Consider the following 12,419-nt stretch of genomic DNA (forward strand, 5'->3'; position numbering starts at 1 on the left):
GCCACAGCGTATCAGTCAGATCAACACCCGAGCGTCAGACGGATGCCTTGGCACACCTTACGCTTCATTTGGGTCTCATCAGTTTTCTGCTAGTGTCTCCTTAGATTGCGAGGGGATTGGGACTTCAGATCAGGCTGTCCTGCGGGTTGCTGGAGTAAGTCGGTCACTTTATATTCCCTAAAGACAGAGCACACTGGACAGGGTCATCTGTCTTTAGATTTTTTAGTATCTGTTTTAAAATGAAACAAAAGATTTCAAATTTGACTCCCAGTGAATTAGCCCATATGAAAATACCTAATAGTTACTGAACTTTGTATTTTTCACAAAACGACTTAAGATGAACTTGAGTTCCTTTTGAATACAGCGGTGCAGCCATTGTGGGCCAGGGCACTCGTCCCAGGGAGAAGCAGCAGAGTCTGCCATTCCCCAGCCGTGCTGAGTCCAGGTGGTCCTGCTCACAGCTGTGTTTGACCTTTTAATTATACTGTGTTTTGAACAATGTATAAATCACGTGTAATATATTAATTATTTCTAAGTCTGTGGTATATGGGAAGATGAAAAAGTATGTTTTGGGAATAAGACTTTTGGATCAATGTACTAGTTAGAACTTTTGTTTCTATAAATTCTAATAAACATCAAACTGGAAGATTAAAATAGTGAGACACACACACCCTCATTTAGTTTTCTATTATTTTTATTGATTTTGGGGGTAAGGTAGAAAGGTAATTTTACAAAATAAGAGAAAGCTTCTAAGTGTTTATTGAGGCAGGGCATTAATGCTGGTTCATTTAAAATTGATCTTGTGGTTACTTTTATTTCAATTTAGATACCTAGCCACAAAGATCCATATAATTTGTTGGCCTGCATAAAATGGGCCCATTGACTCAGCCCTGTCCTATTGGACAGATGGCCTGGTGAATGGCCCAGTGCACTGCAGACTTATCATCATGATGGAGACGTTCAGGAACAGATGGAGTCATTTTTCTAAGACATTCTGATGATTCAAGTGTTTTAATTTTTTATAATAAGAGATTTTAACCAAATGGAGTAAGTGTAAAGCATTTTTAGCATCATTAAATGGTATCAGCAAATATAGTTTATATTTTTTCTTTGCTTTTTAAACTAAAAAGTCACTGCATAAAATAAACAAACACTAGATTTAAGTAAGAAGACACAGGGAATGGAGTCGTTTTAAGTGGAAGACAGTGGCAGTGAGTCTGAAAGATACCAGAAAACTCGTCCCCTGTTCATTTTCTCTACATTGGAGAACTGTGTTCAAGCTGTAAAGAGTAGGAAAGGCATTATTGAGATGGAGCTAAGGCATGACAGGTGAGGAAGTAACTGCCAGGCAACTAGATACTTTAATGAATTTAGGCTTTTAGATTTATATAAGCTCCAGCTCACAGTGAACATTTAGCAGATGTGATTGCCGTTCACTGTCCTTTCACAATAGAAGAGACATTGAAGATTAGAGAGAGTCAATGGCTAATTTACAAAAGGGAGAAAGATGATTTCTAAAAAATACAGTCAAATCAAACATCAGCCACCACCCCACCAGCAAATGTCATGAATAAATTATTAATCGTGTCATCAGTGAGCACTTACAAGTGGCAACCAGCCTGGCCTTTGTAGAAAGCAATGCCACATGATCCCATCTCACTGTAATGTTTTTATTCTTAAAAAATAATAACTTTACATCTTCATTGAGTTCCTAGGACAATTTAAGGTGATTTAAATAAATGACTGTAAGATAAATTGTAAGATGCATCCTGTAACTCAGTTGCCTTGCTAGCGCAAGGACCTGAGTCCAGCCCTTGAGACCCACATAAAATACCAGGCTTGCTAACTCAACCCTAATCTCAGTGATAAGGATGCAGAGACGGGGCTCATTGGGGCTTCTCTGGCTTACCAGTGTAGGGTCATTGAGAGACCCTGTCTCAGGAGAGGCGGATCCCTAAGGCTTGCATCCAAGTTTTTCCTTTGGCCAACACATATGTACATTAATAAAAGAAATAGAATATGGCGTTTCAGTAAAGAGAGCTTTTGGGTTCTATGGAGAATTTAAACATGTTAGCATAGTAACCTCTAATAAGAGGTGCCTTCCTGTTTTTTTTATTTTAAAATTTATTTATTTTATTATATAATGCACATGGTTGTTTTCCTGTGTGTATATATGTGCACTACATGGGTGTCTGGTGCCCTCAGAGACCAGTGATCCCCTAGGACTGGAATTATAGACAGTTGTGACCCAACATTTGGGAACTGGGAATTGAACCTGGGATCTCAGCAAAAACAAGTTCTTTTAACCACTGAGCCAACTCTCTAGCCTCGCCTTCAGCTTTTTGGATAAGACCATAGCCAGCTACTCTGAAAGTTCTTAAAACTTGGCCACTGGGCAGCCGTCTGATATTTCTGTGGTTTATATTCATTGCTATGTGCCATATCAGAAGCAACAGCAGAAATGTATGTTATCTATGGTGCTGGCATTCCCATTCCATTCATAAGGCACACCGGTAGACTGTGAGTCTTACATGGCTTCTCATTTCTTTTGGGCTTTATTCTCTTCAGCCTTACTTTCTGGAACCATGGTACCCCACACTATCAAGTTAGCTGACCTTTCCACCCTGGTGGCCCATGTGGTTGCTGTATGCCACATTGTCCACTGGACACAGCCAAGACAAGGCTTCGGCCCAGCTGACCCAACCACCAACACGTTTGACCTGTTAATGCCGACAGGTTTGCTTCTTCATGCGGTGTTCACAAACCGCTCAGAGTAGGTCTTGGTTCTAAAGGCAACATTTCAAGAGCGATGTTGACAAACTAACAGTTATCCAGGTGAAGGAAACTGTGCTGAGGAGCCCACAACCGAGAATCGCTTACTGTGCGACCCAACCCAGCTGTGGTCATTGTCTCTTCAAGTCCACATAGTCTGTTATCCAGTCTCTCAGAGGTGGTGTCTTCTTTCAAGTTTTCATTCTTTTGCACAGACCCATCTCTGTCTCTCCTTGGTCAAGTCTTACTTGAACTTCAAGCCCCAATTTAAATGTTGTCTCTTCACAAAACCTTCCCTTGATTTCCTTAGAAACCATCTCTGGGTTTTCATAGCACATAATCCAAAAATTCCACAAAAGTTTTCTTTATAAGATGTTGGTATTTTCTTAAAAAAATATAAATGTGTATTATTTATACAAATTACTAAGTTTCACTGTTGTGCTGGCTAGTTTTATGTCAACTTGATACAGATCCTTGATTAAGGAAATACCTCCATAACATCAGGGTGTAAGCAAGCTTGTAGGGCACTTTCTTAATTAGTGATTAATGTGGGAGAGCCCATGGCCTCTTCATCAGCTCCTGCCTCCAGGTCCCTGCCCTGTTTGAGTTCCTCTCCTGACTTTCTTCAGTGATGAACAGTGATGAGGGAGGGTAAGCCAAATAAAACCTTTCCTCCTCAAATTGCTTTAGTCCTGGTATTTCATCACAGCCATGATAACCCTAAATAAGACAACTGTGATATTCCATGGGAGATGCATATAACTTGCTTAGGTCCTGTCCATCCTCACTACTCTCCCCTCTTCCTCATTTTCTGGGCCTTCTCCCCCTTCCCTCGTAGCCCCTATTCTACTTTCAGACACTTTAGTTTCTGCATGGGAGAAAACATGTGATATTTGTCTATCAAGACCCATGTAGTAAATTAGGCTTTGTGAGTGGCATGACCTCTGTCACAGCTACTCAAATCTGCTCTTTTGGTTTGAGGACAGCTTAGATGGTATATGAGTGGACAAGTATGACTGTATTCTAATGAAACACTAAAATTCCCATCACTGTCACATGTCAAATATATTCTGTTGATCTCCTCCAACCATTTAATCATTTATTGTTCCAGTACTATACAAAACCAGGCAGCAGACTAGATTTGGGCCAGTGGCATTTTCCTGGCCTCTGATCTAATTGGTTTATTATTTTATTCATTCATACATTTTTCACCTATGGAACAGAGTTACCAAGTCCAGATACTCCTATCCAACTTCTGTCCCAGAGAACAATACAGTTCCTGGTGTGTTTTAAGAGGAAAAAGTAATAAATGATCGAATAAAGGAATAACCAAAGAAAAAAGATACTTAAATCTTTGCTAACTATCTCTTCTATCACTGTATAACTATACTGACTTAGAATATGAGTGAGAAATGCTGTCTAAACAACAGTGATCGATCTTATAGTCTCTGGAAATGTTATTTTGGAATCTTCTTCTGAAGGTAACATTTACATTTGTTAGGTAAGAATACTACCAAAGTGATGTGTTTGAGGTGGATTGACATTTTCTGTGCTAATAATGGTAAATGGGCAGGAAGTTTTTAACTAAAGAGAAGCTTCATTTGAATGTGCCTAAAGACAGTTTTATATTCTGTAACTGTTGTATCTTAAGTAGTAAAACCTAGGGTTGGATTGCAGCAATGAAATAAGTCATTTGCTCAGGGATTAATTAGCTTTTAAAAAGATAACAAGTTGCACTTGTGTAGTTTTTCAGTGTTGTAGCATGCAAGATAGTGTTGCAAAGCATTTTAACCACGAAGACATAATGCATGACTGTTTTCTTTCCACAGGCGGGATAAACTTTGGATTTGCATGGAGTTTTGTGGAGGTGGCTCTTTACAGGACATATATCACGGTGAGACCAGAGTTGCTTATAGATGCTAATCAGACTTTCTTCGTCTGCTCTCTGTTGTATCCAAATGTCAGTATTGTTTGTTGTAAGAAAAGAAAGCTATACTTCTATTTGTTAATTGCTTGATATGTAAAGATGAAAGGGGCATTTCCTTTATACAAGAGAAAGCTGTACAGTCTGGAATTACTTGCTGACTTTGAAGGAACTTCGTACTTAGCTCAAGACTTTATAAACTCTGCCCTCAAAGAAATACGAAGTTCTTGATGACAGAATACCATGATACAGAATTTCATGAGTTCGATGGTTTAAATGAGAATTGCCCCCCTTAGGCTCATGGGTTTGACTGCTTGGCCCCAGTTAATGGAACTGCTTGGGGAGGATTAGGGGGTGTGAGGTGTGACCCACGTTGGAAGAGGTATGGCCTTGTTGGAGAAGGTATGTCCCTGCGGGCAGACTGTGAGCTTTCTCTGGCTGCAGTTTGTGAATCAGATATGAGCTCTCTGCTGTTATTCCAGCACCATGCTCTCTGCCATGATGACAGTGGAGTAAACCTCTGAAACTGATTGTTATCTCCTATAAGTTGCCTGTTAAGTGCTGTCTCCTCTCAGTAAGAGAAGAATGGTGATTCTAAAGTCATTGGCTTTGCTCTCAGATACTCAAGAAGCAGTACTTAAATGTTTGTTCAGTCTCTTAGTGCAAAAATCTAGGCAATTAGAAAATGATTAAGACTGTTTTTGTTGAGAGTCAGTGGTATAATACAGAAGACTTATAAATGGACTTTACTATTTTCTTTTTTTTTTATTAATTACACTTCATTCACTTTGTACTCCCCCCCCCCCCCCGTGGTTCTCTCCCTCCTCCCATCCCAATACCTCCCTTCCTCCACCCTCTGCATGCATGCCCCTCCCCAAGTCCACTGATAAGGGAGGACTTCTTTTCCTTCCTTCTGATCCTAGTCAATTAGGTCTCATCAGGAGTGGCTGCATTGTCTTCTTCTGTGGCCTGGTAATGCTGCTTCCCCCTCAGGGGGAGGAAATTAAAGAGCAGGCCAATCAGTTCATGTCAGAGACAGTCCCTGTTCCTATTACAATGGAACCCACTTGGATACTGAACTGCCATGGGCTACATCTGTGCAGGGGTCTTAGGTTATCTCCATGCACACTCCTTGGTTGGAATAGCAGTCTCAGGAAAGACCCCTGTGCTCAGATTTTTTGGTTCTGTTGCTCTCCTTATGGAGTTCCTGTCCTCTCTAGATCTTACTGTTTCCTACTTCTTTCCTAAGATTCCCTGCACTCTGCCCAAAGGTTGTCCATAAGTCTCAGCATCTACTTTGATAGTCCGCAGGGCAGAGCTTTTCAGAGGTCTTCTGTGTCAGGCTCCTGACTTGTTCCCTCTTTTCTCCTTCTTCTGATGCCCATCCTCTTTGCCTTTCTGGATAGGAATTGAGCATTTTAGCAGGAGTCCTCCCTCTTGATTAGTTTCTTTAGGTGTACAGATTTTAGTAGGTTTATCCTATATATTATATGTCTATATGAGTGAGTATATACCGTGTGCATCTTTCTGCTTCTGGGATAGCTCACTCAGGATGATCTTTTCCAGATCCTACCATTTACCTGCAAATTTCATGATTTCCTTGTTTTTTATTGCTGAGTAATATTCCATTGTGTAGATATACCACAATTTGTGCATCCATTCCTCCACTGAGGGGCATCTGGACTGTTTCCAGCTTCTGGCTATTACAAATAAGGCTGCTACAAACATGGTTGAGCAAATGTCCTTATTGTGTACTTGAGAATCCTTTGGATTTATGCCTACGAGTGGTATGGCTGGATCTTGAGGAAGCACTATTCCTAGTTGTCTGAGAAAGTGCCAGATTGCTTTCCAGAGTGGTTGTACAAGTTTACATTCCCACTGGCAGTGGAGGAGGGTTCTTCTTTCTCCACAACCTCTCCAGCATGTGTTGTCTCTTGAGTTTTTGATCTTAGCCATTCTGATGGGTGTAAGGTGAAATCTCAGGGTTGTTTTGATTTGCATTTCCCTGATGGCCAATGAGGTTGAGCATTTCTTTAAGTGTTTCTCTGCCATTCGATATTCCTCTGCAGAGAATTCTCTGTTTAGCTCTGTACCCCATTTTTTAATTGGATTACTTGATTTTTTGCTGTTTAACTTCTTTAGTTCTTTATATATACTGGATATTAGCCCTCTGTCAGATATAGGGTTGGTGAAGATCCTTTCCCAATCTGTAGGCTGTCATTTTGTTCCGAGGACAGTGTCCTTTGCTTTACAGAAGCTTTTCAGTTTCATGAGGTCCCATTTTTTTTTAATTTTATTTTTTTCTTATGAGTTACATTTTATTGACTCTGTATCCCAGCTGTATCACACTCCCTCATTCCCTCCCAACCCCTTCCTCCCTCCTTCATCTCCTCCCTGCCCCTTTCCAAGTCCACTGATGGGGGGGGGCCTCCTCCCCATTCGTCTGACCCTGTTTTATCAGGTATCTTCAGGACTGGCTGCAAAGTCCTCCTCTGTGGCCTAACAGGACTGCTCCTCCCTTGGGGGGTGGGGAGGTCAAAGAGCCTGCCATTGAGTTCCTGTTAGAAATAGTCCTTGTTCCCCTTACTATGGGAAACCAATTGGTTACTGAGCTACCACTGAGCAGAGGTTCTAAGTTATATCCATACCTGGTCCTTGGTTGAATGTCAGTCTCAGAAAAGGAGGTCCCATTTATTGATTGTTGCTCTTAGAGTCTGTGCTGTTGGTGTTCTGTTCAGGAAGTTGTCTCCTGTGCCAATGAGTTCAAGGGTATTCCCCACTTTTTCTTCTAAGCAGTTTAGTGTGTCTGGTTTTATGTTGAGGTCTTTGATCCGCTTGGACTTTAGTTTTGTGCAGGGTGATAAGTATGGATCTATTTGCATTTTTCTACACGTAGACTTCCAGTTAGACCAGCACCATTTGTTGAAGATGCTGTCTTTTTTCCATTGAATGGATTTGGCATCTTTGTCAAAAATCAGGTGTCCATAAGCGTGTAGATTTATGTCAGGGTCTTCTATTCGATTCCATTGATCCACCAGTCTGTTTCTATGCCAGTACCATGCAGTTTTTAGTATTGTTGCTCTATAGTACAGCTTGAGATCAGGGATGGAGATATCTCCTAAAGATCTTTTACTGTAGAGAATTGTTTTAGCAATTCTGGTTTTCTTGTTGTTCCATATGAAGGTGAGAATTTTTCTTTCAAGGTCTGTAAAGAATTGTGTTGGTAATTTGATGAGAATTGCATTGAATCTGTAGATTGCTTTTGGTAAGATGGCCATTTTTACTATATTAATCCTGCCAACCCATGAGCATGGGAGATCTTTCCATCTTCTGATATCTTCTTCTAATTCTTTCTTCAGAGACTGGAAATTTTTTTCATACAAGTCTTTGACTTGCTTGGTTAAGTTCACACCAAGGTACTTTATGTCCTTTGTGGCTATTGTGAAGGGTGTTTTTTCCCTAATTTCTTTCTCGGCCCTTTTGTCTTTTGTATACAGGAAGGCTACTGATCTTTTTTAGTTAATTTTGTATCCAGCCACTTTGCTGGAGGTGTTAATCAGCAAAAGAAAAAGAACAGGTAGCAAGTAGCAGATAAATAGAAGCTCTAGATAGATTGTATAACATCAATTCATGACTTTACAGCATCCAACAGAAATGCCTGGGGTAGCCTGATGACAGAGCAAACAAAGGCAGCACCAACAAAAACCCAGCAGAAATTGACTTAGGGAGGTTGCAGTCAGCTGGAATTCCTAGTTGACCTTTCTCTCCATGGAGGGTTTGCAGCTTTCCTTCCAGGGACATTTGTATGTGGGAGATGAACAGCACTGGCCTCTGTTGAAGAGGCTCTTGTCAAGGGTGCTGTGTATTTAACACCCTTTGCTTTTGCTGGTTTTCTGTCTCCCCATTACAGAGGTGGGGCCAGCCCAACCCAGGACAGGAGCTTCTGGGGGAGACTGAGAGGGCCTCCTCTTCTTTCCACAATCTTAAATGGCACATGATGATTATTCAGTGCAATTTACATTACAACTATGATAAAAATTAAGGCCTGTATATTGCTGTAGGAAAATGTCTGTGGTAGTGAAAGGGCAGGTTTCAGAATCGTGTGTGCTGAGTTTGCTTTTGCTCATTTGCATGTGTAGTACATGTAAACCTAAATGTTCAGTTTACAGGCTTTTGACCTAAGCAGTGGCATGAAGGGCGCATACACTCAGTATAAACCGTATGCCAAATTTTGAATGTAACCTTTTACGAGGCTCCGTTTCTATATCAATGTAGGGTAGGAGCACCTGTATTCTTGCTTATGTCAGTCAGTGCTAGCAAGCTGCACACTCCACTGAGCAACAAGGCCCTGCTTCATGTGTCCAGGGCTGCTTATAGGTCATTTGTGACATACGAAACTCATTTTTTCACCTAAACTTTTGTCAACCTAAAATGGGTTTATCCAGAACATTTCCCATTATAAATTGAAGATCATGTATTATATAAAATGCCTGTATAAAATCAAGTTTTATAACCAAGCCTTTAAAAAAATTTTTTTTATTAATTACACTTTATTCACTTTGTATCCCCCCTGTAGCTCCCTCCCTCCACCCCTCCCAATCCTTCCTTTCCTCCCCCTTCTTCCCGCATGCCCCTCCCCCAGTCCACTGATAGGGAGGTCTTCTTTTCCTTCCTTCTGATCCTAGTCTGTTAGGTCTCATCAGGAGTAGCTGCATTGTCTTCCTCGGTGGCCTGGTAAGGCTGCCCTCCCTCAGGGGGAGGTGATCAAAGAGCAGGCCAATCAGTTTTTTATATTATTGAGTATGGATAAAGAAGAGACCTTTGCTTTTTTAACTTCTGTATTGATTAGAATTTTCATGGTGAACATTACCTTTTATAACTTGAATAGTAATGTTTTTAGGAAAAAAAGTTTGATTTAAAGCCAGCTGTGATGTATGTTACTCATCAATAAAGAAGGTAATGAGAGCTAGGTAAGCCACTTGGCCATTCTCTTAACATCTGTGAATATTGGATCAGCAATGAGTAAAATAAAAATGTAATCAATGTTAGCCATTCAGTTGTTTATAAATACCTGGCTTTTCTGTGCCAGGCACTGTTTTAAACACTGGGGATACAAAAATGAACATGTTGAACTTAAAAGGAATCAAAATTAAAGGTCTGCCTTTTTGGCATTGGGTTTAGTGGAATTGTTTAGGTATATTGAGTCTGTTCTTACTGGATTTATAAACTTGGTCACTTACTGGAAAATGTGTTGCTTAATCTTGCTTTTTTTCTTCTCTTACAGTAACTGGACCCCTCTCAGAACTGCAGATTGCATATGTTAGCAGAGAAACACTACAGGCAAGTCAAATTTAAAGTACTAAATTACTAAATGTTAACTTACTGTGTATTGCTGTTAATGGACAAGATAATCTAGTTTGAAAAACTCTTGAAGACTTTTAATACAATTTTTTTTATGTTGTTTTGTTTTTGTGGTGCTGGGGGTTGAACCTAGGCCTCATACATGGTAGACAAGTGCTCTATATACCAAACTATTTCTGGCCCTTAATACATTTATATATTGTTATAAATGTAAGCTGTATTTACAATTAATACTGCAAAGCCTAAAGATTATAATATAACCTAGAATTCAAGCACTGTGGATCTGTATATTTGCTTGATAACAAAGAAAGGCTTTACAGTTCAGTAATTTCAGAGGAATTAAAATTCATTCTGATTCTAGTGGGACATAAACTTTAAAAATTCAAACGATTTGCAGAGTTTACTAAATGTTATTTTAGAAAAATCACTGGTTCTGTATGAGCTTTATCTTTCTCTTCTTGACTATATTGTCTTCTATAATACTTTATTATAATAAGCTGATACTTGCTACTTGGTTTTCTATAAAGAGTAAATAAAATAGTGACTACTGCTCAGTTATGCTATGTGGTAAATTTTGTTTATTTTTCTATTTTTTTGAAACTCTAGGGATTGTATTATCTTCACAGTAAAGGAAAAATGCACAGAGATATAAAGGTATTCATTATATTATTTGACCTGTTTTTCACTCTTAAATAACTTGTTTTTGATTTTTAAATAGTTTAATCCAATCACTGTGCAGAATTCTTTTGATTATTCTACTTGATAATAAGCTTGCTACTTGAAATATACTATAGTAATAAACATGAGTGATCAGTGATAAATGTTGTCTATCATTACATTTTAGAGTAGCATTGTGAAGGCAGGAACACATACAATAAAGTCTGCCTCTGTAAAGTGTGAGATTGAGTGGGCTAGGTTGGAGTTTGCTCATTTGGTTGTGGTTTGGAGTTATTTTGAGACATCATGTCAAATAGATCAGACTGTCTGCGGACTCACTATGTAGCTGAGGATGTTTTTGAATTTCTGTTCCTTTTGTCTTTGCTGGAATTATAATAGGCAAGCACTACCACACCTGGCTGGAGTAATGCATATGTAACTGTTTGTTTATATGATATAAATTTGCTCCATAGCTTCCAGAAAATCACAGTAAATTGTGTTTACTGCATTATCAACTAAGTTTGTCACTCTTAGGAAAATGTATCTTATGTAAGATATAGTTGGTAATCTATCAGTGCAGGTGAATGGGGCCCCGACAGTCTGTGGTCTTCTCTGTGGCTTTTGGAGAAGAGCAGCACTCTGGACAAGCTGGGATTAACTCAGTAAGGATGCTGTTTCTATAGATACTTGATCTTCAGTCAGAATGGTTCTTTCTTTGTTTACTTCCTTATACCATTCTCTTGTTTTGTTTTGTTTTTTTCTCAAGTCTTTGTAGTATAAAACTTCTTAACCTTTTGTGGAGAAAGGTGATTCATGTTGCTTTCCTGATCCCTGATGAAAGCCCTGGACTCTGTCCTCAGAAAACACCCGTATACCCACACACACATTCTAGTGTTTCCTGGAATATAAGTGAATTTATGAATTCCTACTCTGGGTATTTTCCATAAGCCACTTAAAAGACATGAACAAAGAGCTTTGTCTTAAAGGTAAATGAGCTTCTGTGGAGGTCAGTACTAAGGAAGAGTCCATGTCATTGTCCTCAGACGACAAGAAGGGCTGGTAGGTTTTTGTCAGAAGTGAAGAATGCCATGTTCTCCAAGTGAAATAATACTACAAACAGAAATTCAAAGCAAAGCATAAGGCCATTATGGAGAATATATTATTTATATTATATTATGGAGGAACAGAAAGTATATGGGTTTCATAGGTGATAAGCTTGGCCTGGTAATTCTGTACTCCCTTGTACTCTGACTCATGTGTCAGGCTTTAGTTCGGGTAAATTCCGACCGTCCCCACAGCCTCAGCCCTTGTCCAAGTCTCGTCATAGTCTCTCTCACCTGTATTGCTGGTTGCATTACTTCCTTTCGAGAGTGGGTCTGTAGTCACCTTTATATGTGACTAATAGAATGGCCTTTTGCAGTCAGATTGTGCTGCTCCCCTGCTTGTTGGCACCGTTGATTTCCCATGGTACCAACTGAGAAATGGGGGTGCTTGGACCATGGCCAGCAAGGTTATGCATGATCCAGGCCCTGCATGCATCTCTCGGGGCTTGCCTCATACTCCATTCCTCTCTGTTTTACTCAGTTATCTCAGCCACACTAAATTTTCTGTTCTTGGAATATTTGAAGCTCATTCTGGTTCTAGGTCTTTCTTTGTGTTTAATGATCCTTCTTCCTAGAATATTCTTGTTCCAGATTTAGGTGTA

General features: G+C 39.7%; 1 protein-coding gene across 4 annotated transcripts in view; it reads left to right on the forward strand.

Annotated features, from left to right (window-relative positions):
* Positions 1-12,419, forward strand: part of Map4k3 (mitogen-activated protein kinase kinase kinase kinase 3) — a 143,164-nt gene that overhangs the window by 69,957 nt on the left and 60,788 nt on the right. For all 4 annotated transcript variants that reach the window (XM_060363879.1, XM_060363882.1, XM_060363884.1 and 1 more), the window contains exons 4-6: positions 4,602-4,666; positions 9,981-10,036; positions 10,664-10,711. In XM_060363879.1, coding sequence (XP_060219862.1) covers positions 4,602-4,666; positions 9,981-10,036; positions 10,664-10,711 — 169 coding nt within the window. The remainder of the gene's footprint in view (positions 1-4,601; positions 4,667-9,980; positions 10,037-10,663; positions 10,712-12,419) is intronic.

The sequence above is a fragment of the Meriones unguiculatus genome, chromosome 1, assembly GCF_030254825.1.
Source record: "Meriones unguiculatus strain TT.TT164.6M chromosome 1, Bangor_MerUng_6.1, whole genome shotgun sequence".
Classification (NCBI taxonomy): Eukaryota; Metazoa; Chordata; class Mammalia; order Rodentia; family Muridae; genus Meriones; species Meriones unguiculatus.